Source organism: Topomyia yanbarensis, chromosome 3, assembly GCF_030247195.1.
Source record: "Topomyia yanbarensis strain Yona2022 chromosome 3, ASM3024719v1, whole genome shotgun sequence".
In the NCBI taxonomy this organism is placed as follows: domain Eukaryota; kingdom Metazoa; phylum Arthropoda; class Insecta; order Diptera; family Culicidae; genus Topomyia; species Topomyia yanbarensis.
In genome coordinates, this window is record NC_080672.1 from 164,032,835 (window position 1) to 164,056,363 (window position 23,529).

General features: G+C 34.5%; 1 protein-coding gene across 2 annotated transcripts in view; it reads left to right on the forward strand.

The window, feature by feature from the left end:
- The window catches only part of LOC131693013 (neuropeptide CCHamide-1 receptor), a 202,008-nt gene that overhangs the window by 100,159 nt on the left and 78,320 nt on the right, over positions 1 to 23,529 (forward strand). For both annotated transcript variants that reach the window (XM_058980459.1, XM_058980460.1), the window contains exon 2: positions 11,077 to 11,581. In XM_058980459.1, coding sequence (XP_058836442.1) covers positions 11,217 to 11,581 — 365 coding nt within the window. In that variant the 5' untranslated portion in view covers positions 11,077 to 11,216. The remainder of the gene's footprint in view (positions 1 to 11,076; positions 11,582 to 23,529) is intronic.

A 23,529-nucleotide genomic window follows, 5' to 3' on the forward strand; every position in this document is an offset into this window, starting at 1 on the left:
AAATTTTTTCATGAAAAAATCTTTTGGCCTTCTCTTGTATATTGAATCTTATTTCTAGTCTTAAGATAGCTGTAAACTTTTTTTTTCCTTTGTAAAAAAAATATTTCAACATTGTAACCACCTAGTTTTAAGATATCCAAAATGTAAAAACATAAGCATTTGGCACCGCCAAGCTAACGCATTTGTGCCTATCAAATAAACGAAATGAATAAAAAAAAACACCTATCCTCGTCGCCAATTTATGATATTGTATACAGCTTGTAAATAAAACACACGTGTGTGTCCAACTCGGCAATCTACCATCAAATCTTTTATTCTCCCACAGATATCGTACAGATGGTGCGCTTCACCAAAGACTCGGTACAGCCTTACCACACGTAGGATATAACAACTCTCCCTTAGCAAATTTGGTGTAAGGTCAGTTAGTGGAACTTTTTTTTCAGTTGCCTAATACTGGCTAACCTGCTTTACAAGATCGAAAAAATGGAGTTGTTTCCATTGCTTACATAAATAGATAAGCTATATAAGTGAGCCAAAGGAGAACTAGGTTCAATAGTGAATCCAAGATATGTTGTCTTGAATCATATACATTTGGACGAACAGTTAATTAAGTTATCTGTTGGATTATATTCTGTAGCACCACTGAATCACAATGCACTAATAAGATCACCAGGTTTGTTTAGAAAATTTCGAAAAAATACCAAAACATGGTTGTCCCATCCATAAGGCTTATCGAAAATGTAAATCTTGAACAGCGTTTTTCTCGGTTTGCTGTTTTTCCACATGAGACTCTTTCGCTTTTATGGGTAGATCAGATGTTGCTTAAAACTGTTCCCATTCACATACGCCATCCGCTTTAAGCTTAGCAAAGCCAAACTGATGTCGAAGGGGGTCAATTGGGGTTGTCTGACGTATTCTTGACGGTCATATCATTAGCATTTCGGCTAATAATCGGCAAACAACGAACGTAACGATTTTCAATGCTATCAATTAGTGTGAGACAGTTAAAGCTGATCCCATCAAATAGCGTAGCGAAAGCGGTAGAAATCTAAAAGCGAAGCACGTTGACTACATTGTCATGTGTATCCCAAATAAGTTCTGACTGATTGTACTCTCCTAACAATAATCCGCATTCATTACTTCCAAGGCAAGAAAAAACCTACGATCTGGTGGTAAATAAATTACATCGATGCTGACAAAACGATCAGGTAGCTTCAGTTTAACGAACAGCTGTTCAAGCGAGATGTCACCAGGTGTTGGATCGACGAAACTATTCAATGCAGTATATACGGGGATGTGTACGCCCCCTCTGCGTGATTTACGGCTTTTCAGAAGACTGCAAAAGTTTTTTTTAAACAGCATAAGTATCACAAAAAGCTGACGATAATGAATCCTATCATCTAACCAGCTCTCGGTGAGAACAATTATGTCGCAATGGGGACAATAGATTCTTAGGAAAAATTCATCGATTTTTGTACGTAAGCTTCTGACGTTCTGGTAATAAGTCGTCAGTTTAAAATTCAAGTCTGCGTCGAGAGTCAATTCCTCCTTACATCATTACAAAGATGGTCGTCTGATACTCCGTACCCATGGAAGTTGTCATTATTTGAGAGACGAGCAGTACCATTCGAAGCTTCAGCAGGATATATACTGCTTCAAATGTTACCTGACGAAGCAACACTGCATGCTGATGGAATAAGCATCTAGCTTGAAGATCAAACTGCTTGATCCACAGTCTTTTGAAATATAGACGGCGCCGATGGTTGGGTGGTAAGCGTGACCGCCACCCACCCCAGTTGGTCTGGGTTCAATCCCAGTCGAGGTCGTTGAGATTTTTCAGAGGTGAGAAAAATCTGAGGTCACGCCTTCCTTCGGAAGGGAAGTAAAGCCGTTGGTCCCCGGTCCATGAGTTGATGGGTCGATATCCAATCCAAATAGTGGGAGTGTCACCTCTCTGGCGTCGGTATTTGGCCTCGTAGCGGAAATAGGCCGACGGAAAATAAACAGAATTGGAAGAAGAAGAAGAAGATCAAACGTGCCGAAGCTTTGATGATAGGGTGACGTCGCACACGCCTGGAAGGTACCGCTGTATGCTTGAAGATCAAACAGATTTGACGAAGCGACGACGCATTGGTAATCGGGTGATGTTACACACGCCTGTCAATGCTTTGCACTTTTCCCGCAAATTAGGTAAAACAGTAGCGAATTGCTTCCATAACTATTTTGAGGCATTTTAAATTAAAAAAAACAAATTCATTGATTTTTCAAATGTGTGCTCATTTTTCAAGTAGCTAGATCTTGTCTCCCCTTCCAAAAAAATCCCGAAGCTGCTTCTTTTTGCCTCCTAAAGACAGCATCCCAATTATCAGGTAGCGATGTTTTACGTCATGTACTTAAACTGTTGTAATACATCTTCTACAACAATTTTTTTCATCTTGAGAAAGTTCTGGTTCTAGTTTCCTGAGTGGGGTAAATAAAGTTTATTTATCTTACGTGTTTTGGAATATTTATTATGAATTTAGAAAGTTTTCCAGCGATTTACTATATTTTCGATCATACAAATCGATACATGATCCCCATCCTATCTACAAAAAGTTGAAGAGACGGACCAACAATAGTCTTATCCAAAGACAACAAAAAATCTACAAAAAGTATGTTTACTTATTTACAAAACACTTGGAGGGGGAAGTGGCTTTGGCACATGTTTGAAAAATTAATCTGTCTAAAATAATGATTTTTAGATAGGGTATCTGCTCCGAAGTAAGAGAATATTTTGCTTGAGTTCCTAATTAAAATTCCGGGGTATACGGACGAAAAAATGATGACAGGTGTCATCTGGTTTACAGTCTTCAAAAATTTCTATCAGGACACCCGATGCAACTTAATTTCTATTTATTTGCTTTTTCATGACATACCTCCAATTTAACTAATGCCCACCACCAACATTTCCTAATACCAATGCAAGTTGCCATGATTTTCCGTATTACAGTTTTATATCAAACTCTTTATTAAAATTTTATTGTTTAGTCATACGATATATTTATTTAACACGATCATTGTATTGATTGATAACAGAAAATACCAAAAACCACCAACTAGACCCCGATTTTCCCTATTATTACTAGACCCTTGTTTACCCTTTACAATTACTAGTATCATTTGTTTAACTTTTAAGGAAGGAATTTTATTATAAGTAGCTGAAATAATTGAAAAATCTTATACGCATGTAAATATGAATTCTTAACTTTCATCTATTATTATTCACATAACCTCACTAGCTCTAGAATCATGTTTGTCGTTGACCAGTACGGTCATTGCAAACCAAATCCATTCATCTCTGCTTAGTTGTGCAAATTAGAATAATTTATTCCGACACTTCCAGCTTGTCCACCACTTTTGCAACTCTAACCTTCGTAACCTTTGAAGCGAGAGTCGTTTTCAATGAAAAAGTGTTGTGCTCTCTCAAGCCAGCTATGGCGACACTAATGAATTGCTTTTCCTTGTTGCTGTAATTATACTCCCATGTTTTTATTACCAGTGTTGTGCAATATTTACTGTACAGTAGATGTACAAGAAGTGTAACTGAGCAAAACCCAATTTCAAGACACTATTTATCTTATGCAGTATAGTTCCTATGATATCGCGTTTCTGCCATACTACATATTTTTCTGTTCGCAATTATTCATGGAATTGTTAACAAATGTGTAATTGACGATTACATTCACCTGTCAAAACACGTAGTGGTACGAAAAGGCTTAATTCTACAACTACAGCACACCTATCATGTTGATGTCTTAAACAACTTCCCGATGAAATTGTTAACAAAGTTCATATGTCTTAAACTAACTGCATTTGAAATACAAATATAAAAAATAACTGGTTTAAATATGAGAAAAAAATACTTGATTAGATTTATATACATTAAAGCTGAAACACCCACCCGAATGCGGAAATATCAAGTCTGGGTAAAGAACTGCAGTGTTTTGCGTTGAACAATGAGATAACGACAAATTGTGATTTATGTCGTTGGTGTAGGAACGACTGTTTTGTGTCATAGATGAACGAACAACAGCCTGTATTCATAAAAACGGAAAGCGAAAATTTACACACGCGGCAAATACGATTTAAATACAAAAAAAATATTCAAGTAACCGGATTGCCAGTTTGGAATTCTTCCTTCCCTATAATTTTGTTATTCTGACTTTTGGACGCTTTTGATGTATGTATACTGAATACATGCAAAATTTAAAAGATTTCACAAAATCTCAAACTGTGCTCTGAATTGAGAAACTAACAAAAATTTTGTACCTAGGAAGTAGATAAAGTTTTACTTTGAAAATAAAACTATATGTAATTTGCTTTAGTATTGTTGGTTTGCGTACCTGGTATTAGACGCTTTTATTCTCGTTCTCATTATTCTTTACAAGAAAAGCGACAATAAATATAATCATTCTAAAGCCACAAGCAGCCTAAATTTGAAACGTTTGTTTATAATGGTTAATAAGAAAGGTCGCTTAGTGCACAGAGTTCACCACGTTCAGAAATGCCAGCGAAATCGTCTCAGACTCCCCCAAAGGAATATTATCATAGCTCAATACTATTATATCATAACTCAAGAACATTAATCACATGAATTCAATTGGGTTACTGTGCTCTGGAACAGTAATCCAGAAGATCGTATAACTAGTCACACTTGCTCCCATTGATTTTACTCTTACAGTTTTCCTTTTAAAACAGGGGAGCGTCTGGTATAGCGGGTAAAATAAATCGACTTCTGTTATATTCGCTTAATTGATAGTATTGAACCTCTAGAATAGTCTCCCGCAATCTCGGTAGGCACGCTAAACTTCTTCTGTTTTATACATCTAAACTGTATTTTACAAATTGACGGACATATAAAACTATTCAATAGATTGACTTTATTTTTTCACGAGAATGCACAATATGTGTAGCCAGTCGATGAACCACGGAAAACTGAATAAAAAAACTCTTCCCAATATTTTGAAGAAAAGTTCCATTTGAATTTTGAAGAATTTTCCATTAAAATATGAGATTTTTCGGTTTTCATGATGCCATTTTCCAAAATTCGGACTTTTCTTTGGTTCATCGAATAACTAAGTCTAAGTCTAAGCTTTACAAATCTTACTAAATTTCTTGTTTCAGATAATTTTATCAGGAGTTAGCATATCCTCCTCGCGAGAATGGCAGTCTGGCTGTATATACAACTTGAGGAATGCGTAATTTGTTACAATGGTGGAGCGGCCGAGCCGTTGCTGGTGTCTATTGTCGTGAAAGGAGATTAGACCAATCCCATTCGCTTTGTAGATACTCTAACGTATTCCAAGCAGAAATCTTTGCGATTCTGTGCCGTGTGCAATCGGCACTTCAACAGGGAATTTGCGATAAAAGAATTTGTTATTGCTCTGGTAGTCAGGCTACCTTAAAGCACTTAGTAGAAACGTAAGTGAAGTTGTGATTCAGGTACGTAGGTTTTGGAAGAAGAAGTATAATCAACACTACCATTTCCCAATGGATCATCAGAAAAGGAATTTTGTATACCAAACATAACACTGAACTCATCCATTTCAAGACAATTAACTCGGTGTATCGTCGAGTGTTCCTCCTCCGAGATCATAAAGGACTATGCACGCTTTTACAAACTCAGATAGAGCAATAATCAATAAACCGGGTTAATAAAAAGCACAGTAATCATTGCTCTTGCCGAACTAGCACCACCGGTAGCTATGTACAATTTGAAGTAATGACCATTCTTCGCCTCGTTTTTTATTTCGAGATATAAATTTCCTACTTTACGAGCAATTACTAGTTTACCAGCATATTATCTTTTGATGTTCGTTACTCTTCCACCGCGAATGAACGATTTCGAATCCAAATCCGTAATTTGTTGTGGGCAACCGAACAGCATGACACGTTTTTGGATTATTGCCTATGTTTAGATATATGTTCGATCTCACGAAAAATTGAAATCATCGTCCTCGCAAATCACGGAAGACTTTTACGGGCAATCTTCTGGAGTCGCGAATTATCGTTGTTATTTACAATTTGAAGTGAATCAAAAACAGAAACAGCAAAGCATGTAGTAATTTCTTTGATTTGATTTACAATCAGTGATCTGGACCAACAATTTCCAACAATTTAGAACTACTTTCAATTAGTTTTTAACCATTTATGTATAATTATTATACCGGTTTATATGGGAACTAGCTAATACCCATCGCGCGTTGCTGTGACTTTCATCTAAATAAGAGGAAAACATAATTTGCTCCGAAGCGCCATCTGGCGGGGAGACAATCCCCAACTAATATCACACAAACACGCTCCATAACAAACGCCTACTATGTACAAATTTTTACGGCAATCGATTAACCCGTTTGGGAGTCTATTAATCATATACATACAAACATTGACTTATATATATATATATATATATATATATATATATATATATATATATATATATATATATATATATATATATATATATATATATATATATATATATATGTATATATATATATATATATATATATATATATATATATATATATATATATATATATATATATATATATATATATATATATATATATATATATATATATATATATATATATATATATATATATATACTAGCTAATACCCATCGCGCGTTGCTGCGACATTCAACGAAATAGGAGTAAAACACAATTTGTTCCGAAGCGCCATCTGGCGGTCAGATAATCCCCAACCAATAGCACACAAACACGCTCCATAACCAATATCTACTACGTATAAATTTTTATGGCTGTGGCGTAGCCAAGGGGGGGTTTTGGGGGTTAAAAACCCCTCCAAACCAAAATATTTGAATTGAAGAAAAAAAGTTTGATGCTGACTAGTTTATTAAATATTCAAATAATTATTTTCCAGTTTACTATCCGTTCATTACATTGAGAACCTAATGTTTTAAATGGGATCTTGTAACTAATATTTTAGTGAGGATCCTATAGTTGATAAATCATGTAAATATCAAACAAAATAGCTCAATGAAAACGCCTACTTAGAAACTGATAAAAAATGGCGTTTACGCTTGTCTCTAACAGGTCAGAATCGGTTTTTATGTGCATTTGATTTTTTTGGGTTATCACTTTTATAAAGTGCCACTAGCTAAGATTGGTAATAAAAAAAATGGAAAATTTTTCACGCTTTTCGCTATTTATGGTGTACATTTGGGTATTGTTCGATTTCTGAGATTTTTTCACATTAGAAAAACTACAAAATATGTATGATTTGCATCACGGAGCAGAAAAATCAATAAAAATATGGGATTTTGGGGCCAAAATGACCCAGTACCCCACTTTCCCGTATTTTCCTAGAAACAAAAATATCTCCATTCAAATACTAAGATTATTTTCTTTCAAAAGAGGTATAAATTGTAATTTTCTGATTGCTACTTCAAAAGTTATAGCATTTATTGTATTTTTCCTCCATATTTTCACATAGCACCAATTTCAAAAAAATTCAAGCGAAGTGGGCGGGGTCTAAAATTGTCCAAATGATGTGAAATTTGGCATCTGAGCTTACTTTGACATTTGTCACAATATGAGAGGGGGGGGCCTTTGAGAATTAAAAAAAAAATTTTGCGATGCCCTAATAGACATGCTCCAGCTGCGCATAAAATGCATCTTTTTCGGCTTCGTGAGGTCAGTGCACATTGATAATGCTCTAGTCGAAGAAATGGCCTTTGATCTACACTACACACATCCTTTTACTGATCGCCTGCCACTTGATCACGCGTTGGCGCATTTTGGCCAGCTCTTGTGCCGTCGTTCGATCCCCGCATTTCCACACCTTCTGCCCCGTCTATCAGAGCTCTTCCAATGCTACGGTTTCGAAGTTGCGAGTTTTCAGCTCATCCTTTTCTACTTGAGTATTAGTAAAGTGGTGTTTTTGGGCCACTCGTTGAACTTGACCTAACGTGTCTCGTAGTCCGTCACCCAACATAACTGACACCTGCGACAGGTATTTAGTTCTGCCTACGGTAGGGTTATAGCGCCCATGTCCGCTCACACCACCCCATTTTGCTATTACTGCAGAACACGGTAGTACCCAGTCGATCGTGGCCTACAGATTAAATGCCATCAATAGACCCGCCAACATTTTTGAAAAATCTAAAATTTTCGTCAAAACCATTTTTATTTCTGGCTACGCCACTGTTTTATGGCAATCGGTTAAGCCGTTTGGGAGTCCATAAATCATATACATACAAACATTGACTTTTATATAGATAGATATATAAAATACTAGTTAATACCCATCGCGCGTTGCTGCGACACTCTGCGAAATAGGAGGAAAACACAATTTGTTCCAAAGCGCCATCTGGCGGGCAGATAATCTTCAACTAATAGCACACAAACACGCCCCATACCAAATACCTACTGTGCGCAAATTTTTACGGAAATCGGTTAAGCCGTTAGGGAGTCTATAAATCATATACATACAAACATTGACTTTTATATAAATAAAATAAAATATATAGATAGATAGATAGATTTCGTAAGTGACCGCATACTTCAACCCGTAACACAGAAACTCGTACTAAGATTCCAATGGAATTTAATAGCAGTCAATAGAATAGAGCTGTAGCTTTCATTTGAGACGAAATTTGAGAAAATCGTATCAGATATTTGTGAGTGCTGATATGAATTCAATTCAGAAATTCAACCACTTTCCCGAAGCTTCCGGTTCCACCAAAGTTGTCCAAAGTGGTCAATGTGGATAATTATTAACTCCGGCACCGAAAGTTGGAATTAAATGAAATTCAATAGCAGCCTATGGGAACGTTGTACCTTTCATTTGAGACTAAGTTTGATCAAATTGGTTTGGCTATCTCAATTGCAATTGTTGGTCACAGATATACATACACACATATGCACACACAGACATTTGCCCAACTCTACGAACTGAGTCGAATGGTATAAGAGACTCAGACCACCAGGCCTCGGTTAAAAAGTCACATTTCAGAGTGACTGCATACCGTTTTCTATAGGATAAAGGCAAATATAACAAAAATTTCAAACAACAACCCGAAAACATAACGTGAAAACATGATACATAATGTGCGAATGTGTATTCAAATATCGTTGATTGCTAGGGGTTTCTACCACAGAATTTATTTAAATTGTTGAAACAGGAATTGCACCGTTTCCCGTTAGGAAGTCATGAATATAGGGATGACGCTCCTAGCTCTCCTCAAACCCACTGTTCTTTCCATTAGTTCGATCTCATTAGTTAGAGTAGTGTCTGCTATCCTTGTTCTACGAGATATTGTTAAGCTTGAACAGAGAAAGCGCAAAAATCGAAAATGAAAAAAAGCAGTTTTTTTCCACACTGTGTGTTACATCTTCATGAAAATCAACAGTACTGTAACAACATTCTACATAAGCTGATTGACTTTTATGAAGATCTAACACAAGGTGAGGAAAAAACTGCTTTTTTCGCTTTCGATTTTTCCCCATTCTCTGTCCAACCTTAATGATAAGAGGAAAAGATTCATGCGTATCTTGAATCTTACTAATGAGATAAAAATGGGAGTATTTACCATGCTACGAGAAATAATCACCGAGCTACAAAATTAACGCTCTCCCGTACCTCATGATGGCTATCAATTATTGTCTAGGTCGAATGTGCAATCTGTATTGATTTGATCGATCTACAACCCACAGTTAACAAGAACATTTTTATTATTGTGGTTCACGGGATTACTTTAACCGCATTTCCCGACAAACGAAAAAAAAGTTTTTTCTCAGCATTTTATGATTACGGCATGATAGTTGAACGATATATTATACATCAAAAACATTTTAATCTAAGCTTTAAGCATAAAGGTGAAGAACCAGTTCGAATATGTTCAAGCAAGCTATTATAGTAAAATTGAACAGGTCATTTCTAGCGATGCCATAAGGCATCACACGCGGGGAATGGGTTAAAATAACAGCCTAATCAGAGGTTCGTTGTTTTAGAAAATAAAACCCAATTAACTAGAAAGAACTACTTGATTTGGGATTCTTTTGTAAATTTGAAAGTATGTATAATACAAGAAATACAACAAGTAAAAGGCAATATATATATATATATATATATATATATATATATATATATATATATATATATATATATATATATATATATATATATATATATATATATATATATATATATATATATATATATATATATATATATATATATATATATATATATATATATATATATATATATATATATATATATATATATATATATATATATATATATATATATATATTATTTATATTTAATGCTACTTCTTTTTTCGAAATCATAGAATCCCCGATTGGGCTATCTATTATTTTAACATAATCCAGTCAACCGTAATTCGCTTCCAGAACAAAAACTTACATATTGAAGGTGGGCAGCCGGTTCCAAACCGATTTACTGAGATGTTAATTACAACAGTGATGAGAATGTTTTTCTGCGTTGCAAACGAATACGACTTAGTTTCCCGTGTTTATGCAACGAAATATGATGTTTATTTCCTCCTGAAAAAGAAAATTGTAATTACATGGTTATCGCATTTCAACTTATAGTGAGAAACTGACACACTGCTGCTCCTACCCACTGTAGGGTGAAATTAGATCATCTCTCGGTTAGCGGAAATTATTGTGATTTCATCACATTGTATAAAGAAAATCATAATAGTGCGAGCATAGCTACATGGACGATCAAATTTAAAGCTTCAATTTAGCAAATATAGTTATTCGTTAATAATTCAATATTAACTTATGTTCAAATCTTAAAAATTATTGCGAAAGCAGATATATAATTGCTCCAAGTGACAGATATAGTATTTTTATGCTCACCACAAATTGCCCTTTCAGTGTAGAAATAAAATGATCTAAACACATAAATTAATCTTCAACGCTACGTTGTGCACAAAAAGTGGATCATTCATCAACTTTAATGGAATCATAAACATCCCCATGGCGTTTGAAAAAATCTAACATTTTTCTTTCTTCATCTTTCTTTAACCCGTTTCAGATGTACAACTAAAACCGAGCGCCCTGTCAGAGGTTTCATATTCTAGAGTAAACACAGCGATGTTTCTATCGCGTTAAGCGTATATTAATAGAGATCAAATTTGGCATCGCGCCCAAGTCAACTCGGCACCCAAATTAGTGATGTTTGACCCAGGGGGTAACAATCAACCCACCGCAAATCCTCCGTTTCCTTCCACCACCGGTAATACAAGTTTGCTACTGGATAATGGGGCCCAAGTGTACGGGAATATGATATTCCAAGAGTCAACCGGTAGCAGCAATACCGACGAGTTTGCCCTGCTGGAAACGATGTTCATCAACTACACAAGCCAGCTGGCCAACATGTCGTCGGCCACGGAGGTCCCCTACACCCCGTACGAGCGCCGGCCGGAAACGTACATCGTACCGATTCTGTTTGCCATCATCTTCGTCGTCGGAGTTTTGGGTAACGGGACGCTTATCATCGTTTTCCTGCGGCATCGTGCCATGAGGAACGTGCCAAACACGTAAGTATCGCTTTTCAATATTCTGTGCTCGTATGGTATAATACTTGCAAAGAAATTTTGCAAAATATATGTAGATATGTAGATTGTGTGAGATAGAGTAACTTTCACGCAGATAAAATGAAAATATTTTCGACAATATTATAAAAAAAAACCCAAAAACATCGCCTCCGAAAATTCAAAACCTATTTCTAAACAGCTAGCTGACAACATAGACACCTCATTGAAAAGCAGATGCTACTAAAAGTGCATGATCCTATTTTCTTATATTGGACAATAGTTTAATCAATATGTCAACAAACTGCACAAGCTGAATAAAAAATTAAAGGGTTGTGTACAGGACACGACCACGGTGACATTAAAAATGTAGCTTTTTTCAAGAGCGTGCAAATGAATTTTATCTATCACACATATCGACTCACGTTCTTGCTCACTCGGCTGTTTTCATATGTTACAATTTGCTATATACCCTCCCCATTAAAACATAATTTATTGAAGGTCTTTTAAAGGTAATCTATTAATTAATCAAGTATCTCACTAGGTTATTGGCATTATTTGGCTAAAAATAAGTAAAAATAAGCTGGTCTGTCCAGAAAATATATTCAAAAGAAAAGTTCCATATTGAGAACTGTGATGAGGAAGCCCACGCCCGCCAACGACAATATACAGATTCTCCATGAAATATGAAATTTCATTTTCCATTTAAATTTTCAATAATGTACTAATGAACTTAAGTAAACAATCTTAAGGTTAAGTATTTCTTGATCGATTAGTGGTGGAAAAAATGAAATTATTTGATAAATTACATTGTTATACAACGTTCGCACTACCAGTCAAAACGGGTTTTTATGTTTTTATGTCTTGGTGACATTTTTCTTGTTGCTAATTATTATAACGTGTTATAACTCTGTAGTGTAAACATTGTATTATTAAACCAATTCTGCAGCGTTTTATGTTATATAGGTGTTTTATGTCTTAATAGGACTGACATAATTATATCTTCAATACAGCGGTTTGTTTCATAATTTAAAACAGATTTATTTTAAAATTTAAATTAGTATACCCAACCGTTCTATTTGTTGTATACTTTAAAACGCGATAAGAACTGTGTTTAAAATACATAGGGCAGGACAGATACTCTGACTGGCTAAACTGGGAAAACAATTTTAAGTCCGGTAACGCTTAAGACATGGCTTGAATTTTAATCGAAAAAGAACACCCGCTTAAACTGCTGATGAGACGGTAAGTTCTGTTTTAAAATTTTCCGTTGTGTGCAGTACGAAACAAAAGTGTTTGAAATAAGAAAACAAAAAGTTCTGCTGGGAATGTGATTGTTTCCGATGCAATTACGCTCAGGTTTTTTACGCATGGGATACAGGCCGCGTAAATGAAAACCGCATAAATTTCAAAAAACCGATTTAATCCACCTAGCAGTGAGATGAGACATTTCTAACACATTTCACTATTGGATTAATTTGCAGAACTCACGAGAAGTAGGCACCCAACTAGAGGTGGGATGAAAACAGTTTCTAGTCTTGCACGAATAAAATCTCGAATAAACTGAATAAATTATAGAAATCAACAAAACGGCCGAAAAAAAAGTAAAGCAATAAATGAAACAATAGGATTTTCAATCCATAAAATGAGTAGAAAAATTAATGGAAATCAAAATTATAATATACACGAATCAAATTAGATTAGGTTATTACATAAAAATTAATATGATATTTAGAAATAGTTATAAGATTAATAGAATAAATTGACTCATACTAACAAATTGAATGAAATAAAACGAATGACTGAACATGAAATGCATAAAATTAAAGATATGAATAAAATGAATCAGATAAATCAAATGAATCAAATGAACCAAATGAATTAAATCAATCAAATAAATCAAATAAATCAAATGAATCAAATGATTCAAATGATTCAAATGAATCAAATGAATCAAATGAATCAAATGAATCAAATGAATCAAATGAATCAAATGAATCAAATGAATCAAATGAATCAAATGAATCAAATGAATCAAATGAATCAAATGAATCAAATGAATCAAATGAATCAAATGAATTAAATCAATCAAATAAATCAAATGAATCAAATGAATCAAATGATTCAAATGATTCAAATGATTCAAATGATTCAAATGATTCAAATGATTCAAATGATTCAAATGATTCAAATGATTCAAATGATTCAAATGATTCAAATGATTCACATGATTCAAATGATTCAAATGATTCAAATGATTCAAATGATTCAAATGATTCAAATGATTCAAATGATTCAAATGATTCAAATGATTCAAATGATTCAAATGATTCAAATGATTCAAATGATTCAAATGATTCAAATGATTCTAATGATTCAAATGATTCAAATGATTCAAATGATTCAAATGATTCAAATGATTCAAATGATTCAAATGATTCAAATGATTCAAATGATTCAAATGATTCAAATGATTCAAATGATTCAAATGATTCAAATGATTCAAATGATTCAAATGATTCAAATGATTCAAATGAATCAAATGATTCAAATGAATCAAATGAATCAAATCAATCATATGAATCAAATCAATCATATGAATCGAATGAATCAAATGAATCAAATGAATCAAATGAATCAAATGAATCAAATGAATCAAATGAATCAAATGAATCAAATGAATCAAATGAATCAAATGAATCAAATGAATCAAATGAATCAAATGAATCATATGAATCATATGAATCAAATGAATCAAATGAATCACATGAATCACATGAATCAAATGAATTAAATGAATTAAATGAATCAAATTGATTTAATTCATCCAGTGAATACAATGAATCAAATTAATGAAATGGATCAAATGAATAAAAAGAATGGATGAACAAAATGAATAAAGTAAAAAATAAATGAAATGCATAAATAACACAAACGAATCAAATAAACAAAATGAGCTGAAGTGATAAAATGAATAAAAAGAAGAAAATGAGCAAAATTAAATGCATTGATTAAAATGAAAAATTGAACAACAGTAAAAGGTTATAAATTAATATAAAGAAATAAATTGAATCAAATAAATTATTTGGATGAAATGATTAAAACTGAAAAAGTAGTCAGATTATTAAAATGAAGAAACTGAACAAAATGAATAAACTGGAAAAAAATAATAAAATGCATACAATGAAAACAATGAATGATATGAGTAAAATGCACAAAAAGAATAAACTGATCAGAGTGAATCCAAAGAATGAAACGAATAAAGTAAGTAAAATGAACGCAGATGAACAAAACGAATAAAAAGATGCGGAATGAAATAATTAATTAAAATGAAATGGTCATATATTTGAAGCCAAAAACATTTTTGAATAAAGAAAATGAATAAACCGGATTGTACGAATTTGAAAACCATTGCATCAGAAAGTTTTGAAATGTTTTTGAAAATCCCATCTTCTGAGCAAAGCTTATAAATATGCAATGGACTTTCTAGGGCTTCCATCTTTTTTTGGTTTTATTCTTTTTGTTTTCATGCTTCTTTACTTGACGAATTCGAAGTTTACTTTTTGGTCACATATTCCCGAAAAAAGATTTATGTGCAGAACAGAATTTACTGGTCCAGTATTTTAACGCGCAATTGAATATAGTAAAGTGAGACAAGGTCACATGTGCTTTCAAGCCCCTTGAACAGAGAACGACAGAGGGAGTATGCGATTCGTGAATGAGACAGGTAGATATTTCAAAGTTTTTATTTGCATTGAAGTAAATAGTGTGAAATGTCTAGGCTATGTCGATTGCATAAAAGCCGTGTATGTATTGTTTCGTTCGGAATTCTCGTGCAGGAAATGTGAATAAATAAGTCATATACAGACCAATATTGTGAAAAAGAAATGGTTCAAACTACTTAGTATATCCAAATATGGACGACGATAAGTTAGAAGACACATTGTAGTTGCATCCCCCATCGAGAGTGGGTACTTTGGGGACTTCTTTTCCAGGATCTAATTTGTGGATATTTTTGGTCTTTGATCCGTTATTTTTCATGAAAGTTCGTGCCAATACAACGAATGTGCAGCTGATACAACTAATGGTTCATTCGCCTGCGCCACGTTCCGTCTTCCATCTGCACGCCACCATAGATGGTACGCAACACTTTTCGTTCGAAAACTCCAAGGGCGCGTTGGTCCTCCACGAGCATAGTCCAGGTCTCGGGACCGCAGAGGACCACCGAACTTATCAGCCTCTTGAAGATAATCAACTTCTTGCGGCGGCGAATTTTGTTCGACCGGAGCGTCCTCTGGAGTCCAAAGTAGGCACGATTTCCCGCTATGATCCGTCTCTGAATTTCTCTGCTGTTATCATTGTCGTCGGTTACCAGTGAGCCCAAATACATGAATTCGTCGACCATCTCGATTTCGTCACCGTCAATCCGAACTCGGCTGGGAGGTTCACATTGTCGTCTCTAGAACCTCTTCCTCTCATGTATTTTGTCTTCGAAATCCTGCTGGCTTCAGCTTTCAGTCTTTGAACATATATTTCATTCAAAATTCAATAGAGATACGAATAGTTTAAATATCGCACGTGGAATGTCTCTTTTGAACATTTCCATCGTCAAACTTTCATATTACCCAGTTAAGCCAAATATTTTTCTGATATAGCCATGAATTTCCTTAATTATAGTGTAGATACAGGCTTTGAATACAATTGAATTGAAGTTGAGTTGATGTAGCAGCAGACAAAAAATAGTTTTGTTTTCTCAAACCTTCGCAATTACAATTAATAAATATTTCAGATTGGCAGAAGATCTTATCACACAACTTAGAAATGCATACAGAAATAGCTTGATAGATGCGATAGAAGAGAGAAAGAGAGAGAGAGACATGGGGGGGGGCGTGTGAGGAATGGCAAATGATGGTTAATGCAGTGACCTTATTTTTATAGGTATTTTATTATGATATATTGATTTCTTACATTCTTATCATAAATAATTTAAGTAGTAATTTTTGCGCCATAACCAGTATAACCTAAATCTTGCAAAAGAGCTGAATTTTCGCTAGATTTTTGGGCTTCAAACATACAGTTGCTTTCGGTGACGCCACAAGTATAATTATATTAGAAATCTTTTATCTCACTACTAGGTGAATTACTTGTTGATCTGTGTATTGATATACCATCCAACATTCACCTCATGATTGAACGCAATGCCTAATCCAAGGAATAAATACTAGAACTCACTGTTTCTTTATCAACACATTATTTTGTCTTTGAAATGAACTTATATATTGATTTTTGAGAAATAGTTCATTTATTATAAAGGTAATTCACAAAATGTTCTCAACATCGAATTCCTTGAATCACGTAGATGTGTTTTCATACCCCGATATTCAAAATCGGTTTAGTTTTGCCCCTAAAACACCAGTAAAGCAATACTCTGTATAAAACAATCTCATTTTTAATTAGTGGAAATTGGTAAGCGAGGACTAAAAATACAAAATGTCTAATATCTCCGCCGTTCGTGCACGGATTTAGACAGTCTATAGCTTGTTAGAAAGGTATTTTTGCAAGCTTTCTATTGCAGTTTGTGGGACGATATTGTATTGTTCGAAAGTTTTTTGCAAAAAACCTGCAATGTTTTGACAAAATCGCCCATATCTCAGAAAGTAAACAACATATCGAAAATCAAAAATAATAGTGTCAAATGGCAACGTTAGGCCTTTCATTTGAAACTAATTTCATTAAGATCGGTTCAGCCATTGCTGAGATAATTACATGACATTTTGTACATACATACATACACACATACACACACACACATACAGACATTGTCTCAATTTGTCGAGCTGAGTCGATTGTTATATGAGACTCGGCCCTCCGGGCCTCGGAAAAAGTTGTCAAAGTTTGAGCGAATCCTATACATTTCTTTTGTAAGAAATGTAAAAACGCGTAAATGAAAACCGCGTAAATTTCAAATTCCGCGTAAAAAATACCGCGCAAAAAACCGCGTAAAAAACCAGAGTGTACTCTCCTATATAAAATACTACGCTGCTGAACAGTGCAATAACTACAGAAGCACGTTGTCAGATGCCTTACTGATAAAAAACATATAGCCGAAATATATATCACATATAACCGAAATATGAAACATATGAAAACCAATAGGCTCTTTACCCTACGCAGCTACAAAGCGCCGTAAACATGGATTAACAAGTTACAACGCACACGCATGCATAAAAATAAATATTTTTTTTGAACGCAACACTCTCAAGCAGCATACATAAGTCCCATCCTGCCGTATTGAATTAAATCCAAACCACCCCACCCACCCACTTTGCAAATCATTCTGTGACACCGTGCTGGTACCCGAAAAATCCGCACACGGCCACCGCTGCCGAAAATGCATAGCATCTACCGCTTATTGTAGTGCCCAGACGCTGCAGCCATGATCTTACCCGTTCGACATAGGAACAAAATTTGATTCAAACAAACGTGAACGCGTCACCTCTATTTATAAACTAATCGCACATACATATATGGTTTAGTCACTTAGGTGCGAGTGTGTGCAAATGCCAAAGTTGCCGAAAATCGATAGCGCTTATTGCATCACCCGGAGACGATGTTGCTCGTATGGGATAAGAGCAACAACTGATTTAAACGGACATGCGTCGCTTCTATTTATGACTTTTCGTATTTGATTGAACCACTAAGGTGCCCTCTATTGACGGCTGTGTCTGAGAAATCTGCCTCACGAATGCTAATTTTCCCGTTTTTCGTGATCTTTTTAATTTTATCAATTTCCAAAAGTCTACTTTTATTGGGGAGATATTAAATGATTCCCAATATTTAAGTTAGGTGTTCCTCAATCGTTTGGTGTATGAATGATTAAAATCCATTTAGTAATATCGGAGTTATAAGCGTGCAAACCTTACATAGTTTCGTTACATGGGAGATAGTTTAGATTTTAGAATGACACCTAGCCCTAGATAGTGGAGTAAGACACTTTTAATGTCAAAAGTAGCAAAGGAAAGGAAATCGTCGGTGAATGATCCTCGAAAAATCACCGATTTTCATGAAATACATATATCTTTTGTATAGGGCATATACTGTGTAGTTTCTGGTAAAAATATTTCGGTAAAACTGTTAAAGATATTAACCCTCTAACTTTACTACGCGATAAAACTGTAAATTTTATTTCTTGAAAACTTATTTAGATAATTGAATACGAATACGAATTATTAACGGAGGTTTTATAAAGCTGATTTTTCATATTAAGAGGGTTTTCTACTCTGATAGTTTCAAAAAATAGATTTTTTTTCTGTGTTCTATTTCAATCTATATGTAGGGTAAGGTGGGGCAAATCCGACCTAGTAAATGGTATTGGCTATACAATTTTACATCGAATCAAGTCGTTTTATATGCCAAATTCAAGGTAAGACTTCTGGGCAACATTTTATGTATAGCATTTTATTCGTCTCCTGAAAAAATTTTGAGATACAAGCGTTTTACGAAAAAGTTCATTTTTGCTGTTTTCAAAAATGTTGGGGTAAAACCGGCTGTCAATGTTTTTGGTTGATTTAGTACAGATATTACCCAAATTTTACGGTTTTTCAATAAATGTTATGTTATTGAATTGTAACATGAAGAAAATGGAATTCAATGTCAATCTTGGAATACCAAAATCGCGAGCAGTAGCGCGTAAAGATATTCCCATTTGCATCGGAGCAATTGCTCGGCGAATGATATATTCATCACGTTTTTGTGTCTTTCGTTTGTAATTATGAACATAGCACAAAAAATATTAAATAAATAAAAATAAAAAACATATTTCAATTTGATAAATAAACATTTTCTTAGCAAAAAAGCGGTCGGATTTACCTCACTATTTAGAGGTCGGATTTGCCCCACCGCGTAATTTTTCATTACGATGCAATAAAAAAATATGAAAAAAGTTGGACTAAACTCATCTATGCAGTTTGAAGGACTTTAATCAAAGAATTTAAATCCACTTACATTTTTTATGCAATCACTTCGACAATCAGAAATATCCTGTAGTCAATGATGCACAAAAATCAAATAAAAAGTTATGAAAACACACTTATTGTCGTTTGAGCATCTCAATGTAGACTAATAAAATACTGCCATGCCACAATTATGATTATTTTCGATGCTCTACACGACAGTTCGCGTAGTGCTTCCGATTTTCGATAACAGAGGGGGGTCGGGTTTACCCAACGATCGGATTTGCCCTACCTTACCCTATCTGAGAATACGCCACAGAAACGATTTGGTAAAAATCATATTCTTTGGCATGTTTCTGGGAACCCATCTCCGGCCGTTTTTGAGATATTAAGCGCGGCGCACAACGATGGCGTTTATCTATGGAAAAATCATTGTTTAAAAAACTCACCGGTTCATTCTTGACGGTCTATGTATATGCGAGCGTCTGTGAATGGTTTCTTGTTTTTATAGGGACGAGAAAATCGTACGGAAGAAAGAATGCGTCGGGCATGTTGCGAAGCGTATGGGAACGAGATTACGAAAACTGAAGAAAGAAAACAAAGGTATAGGTGGGAAAGGAAATTGACGGATCAATCAATCGGCCAGCTAACAAAATTTTATGGGCTGCCGATTCGGAGAAACTCCAATTCTGTAGAACATATGCGAAATGCAATAGAATTTAATATATTTTTCTTATCTTACAGGTCATTCTTATAGATCATTCGTATAGACCCCCTTAGGGCAATAATAAGAAAGGCTACGTGTAGGGATTAAAGAAGAATAGTTTAACTGCTTATTTACTAAAAAGATAAAGCAAAATATATCTCAATTTTGTGAGCCTAAAATACCGCATTTAGTTGATAAAAATGGGTCATCGCTGTATCTCAAGAACACAATAACTTCATCGACGAGAGTGGAAATAAGGTGCTTCAATTCTCCTAGATTGCGAAGTACAGATTATACAACAATTTTCTGTGCGTACATTGCAAAGGTAACGTCAAACGCATACAATATCAACTCCAAAAATATTACAAAGACATATTTTGTGATAACCATAAAAATTCAAGTACTAATTTTGCATCGTTGGCGTGTATTTGAGGATTCGAGGACACGATAAAAGTAAAAAAAATAGAGGGTTGTGTACAAGACACGACTATTATTACATTGAAAATGCAGCATGACTAGCGAACACAATGCGCGAATTTATTTCATCGTATCAATTTTTCTTCATTTTTCTGGGTACACACGCATTACGTTGTTACTTTTACGGCCAAATCTTTCACTTGGATGAAAGCCGGTTTTCGTTAAAAACCGGTTTTTGTTGAAAACCGGTTTTCGGCTAATTGGTCACCAGCAACCCGAAAACTGGTTTTCAGTGAAAATCGAATTTCATCCAGTGAATAAATTGGGCGTTAATGGTATTGTTCACTGGTAAAAGATACAGAATTGATCATTAACAAGCAGACATTTAAGACAAGCGAATAAAAGAAATTTTCTGATTCAATTTTTTTTCTATTATATATTCGTTCTAATAAGGATAGTTTGCAGATAATTGTCTAGTGATTAACCTTCTTTAGGTGTTAACTTTTTGTAACGAATAAGGTGTTTGTGGGTCATATTGACCCCGATTTCGAACTCAATTTTAAGACACATTTTCAGTCAAATCTATATGAACCTGTAGGGTGGATGTACCAATAGTCGCATACCTAAGGATTTTTTTTGCTAAAAATCGAATGAATGAACGAATGAATAGACCTATGAGCAATGTTAATATAATAAACGAAAGCTTTCAATCCCTACTTCATAGGAAAAATATAAAGGTGATTTAATAACCAATTTATGTATTCAAAACCGCTTGTACCACTATAGGAACACATGTACCAATAGTAGTGCAATTGCTAATTTTGGTTCCTATTGTTGCAAATCCCATTGATTTATTATGGGACTTGCAACTATAGGTATACTATATCAACTGTAGTTGCAATAGAGCTCACAATTCAAAGAAAAACATTTTTTCAATAGTTATTTGAGCAAATTTCAAGGATAACAGTTTTATTGTCGCATAATTTTAGTACGATGAATCGATGAAAATATTTGTAGATTGTTGGTACCTTAGTTAGGCGTATAACCCACTACTGCAACTATTGGTACACTTCAACTATAGGAGCACCCACCCTACCCAAATCGTGTGCTAGAGTTTCATTTTTCAGTTTCTGGTAAATATTACCGCTTTTGATCAGGTTGGCCAGTGGGAATCGGTGCCGAATTGGGGTCATGTTTGGCGTACACACATGTATGCAGAACAGTAATCATAAATCACTGGTTTAGTGACAAAATACTAATAATAAAACAAACAAAACAAAAATAAGAATATATGTACCAAATTTGTACATGATACGACCGACTTTGGACGTTCCGGATTTCGATTCCGGCGAAATAATAGTATATCCCATAATGTTGAATAAGTGACAATGTGGTCAATCAATGAAACTGATCCCAAAAAAATGTAATAAGCTTGAAAGTTTATATAAAATCTCGTCTAAAATGATATTGACACTGTGACTCAACTATTTACCCTGGATTCTACGTGAAAATCATTCGGAAGATCCGAAACATCCCTATATTGGTCAATTCATAAATCTAGCTCTGAAGTTTTTTCGAAAATATTTGTTGCATGGGAATAAATTCGTAGTTATAATTGGAAAATTGGCCACAAAATGACTCTTCGAAAAATCTGGAACATCCACGCAGCTGGTCAATTAATGAATCTTATCCTAGAGCTCTGAGATTTTCGAAAACATATAAGGGTATATCATTCGCAAAAATTCGTACTTGTGACTGGGACAGAGACCCTTTCGGATGATCCTGCGTCGAATTGGCCAGTTCACAGATAGGGTCTTTATTACGGTCATACATACAATTTCTTTGCAATAACAATTCAAAAAAAACTTTCGAGGAAACCATAGACTTCCAGAGCCAGTTCCGGATCATCCGGAAAGATACGAATAGGCGAATATGCGAATGATATTCCCGAATTTATCCGAATGATATTTCAAAAAATCTTAGAACTTTAGGACAAAGTTCATGAATTGGCCAGTTCCACTAATCTTCCAGATCTTTCTGAAGGCCATTGTGCAGCAAAAAAACATTTGTAGGTCATAAGTACGAATTCGCTCAAATGAAAATTCAAGAAACATTAAAAACCTATGGTTCTAACATCAGCTTTATGAATTGATCAGTTCAGCGAATGTGCCAGATTTTCCGGATGGTCATTATGTCAATTTTTCACTTGGAACTAGAAATTTATGCCAATGCAACGTTTTCGAAAAAACTGCAGAATCCTAGAAGCAGATTCATGAAATAGACAGTTCTACGAATGTTCTGGATTTTCCGATTGATTTTCACGTAGAATCCAGCATTAGAATCAGAGTATCAATATCATTTTAGATGGGATTTTATATGAGCTTTCAAGAATATTACAAACCTTTGGGATCAGTTTCATTAATTGACCACATTGTCACTAGTTCAGTGTTATGTGAAATACTATGGTATCGCCGGAATCAGCATCGGAAGCGTAATGCGGAACATCCAAGATCGGTCCAATTATGTACAAAACTGATATGTACATTCTTATTTTTGTTTTGATTGTGTTTATATTAGTATTCTGTCAACAAACTGGCGATTTATGATGACGGTCCTGCTTACATCTATGCATGACAAACATGACCCCATTCGGAACCGATTCCCGCTGACCAACCTGGTCTAAAATGGTAATATTTACCAGAAACTGAAAATTGAAACTCCAGCACACAATTTGAGTACAAATTCATATAGATTTGACTGAAAATGTGTGTTAAAATTGAGTTCGAAATCGAGGTCAATATGACCCGCTAACATCTTATTCGTATTTTGTTTGTACTGCAATTCAGAAACGTCCGAAAATTTTAAACTCGATAGAAAAT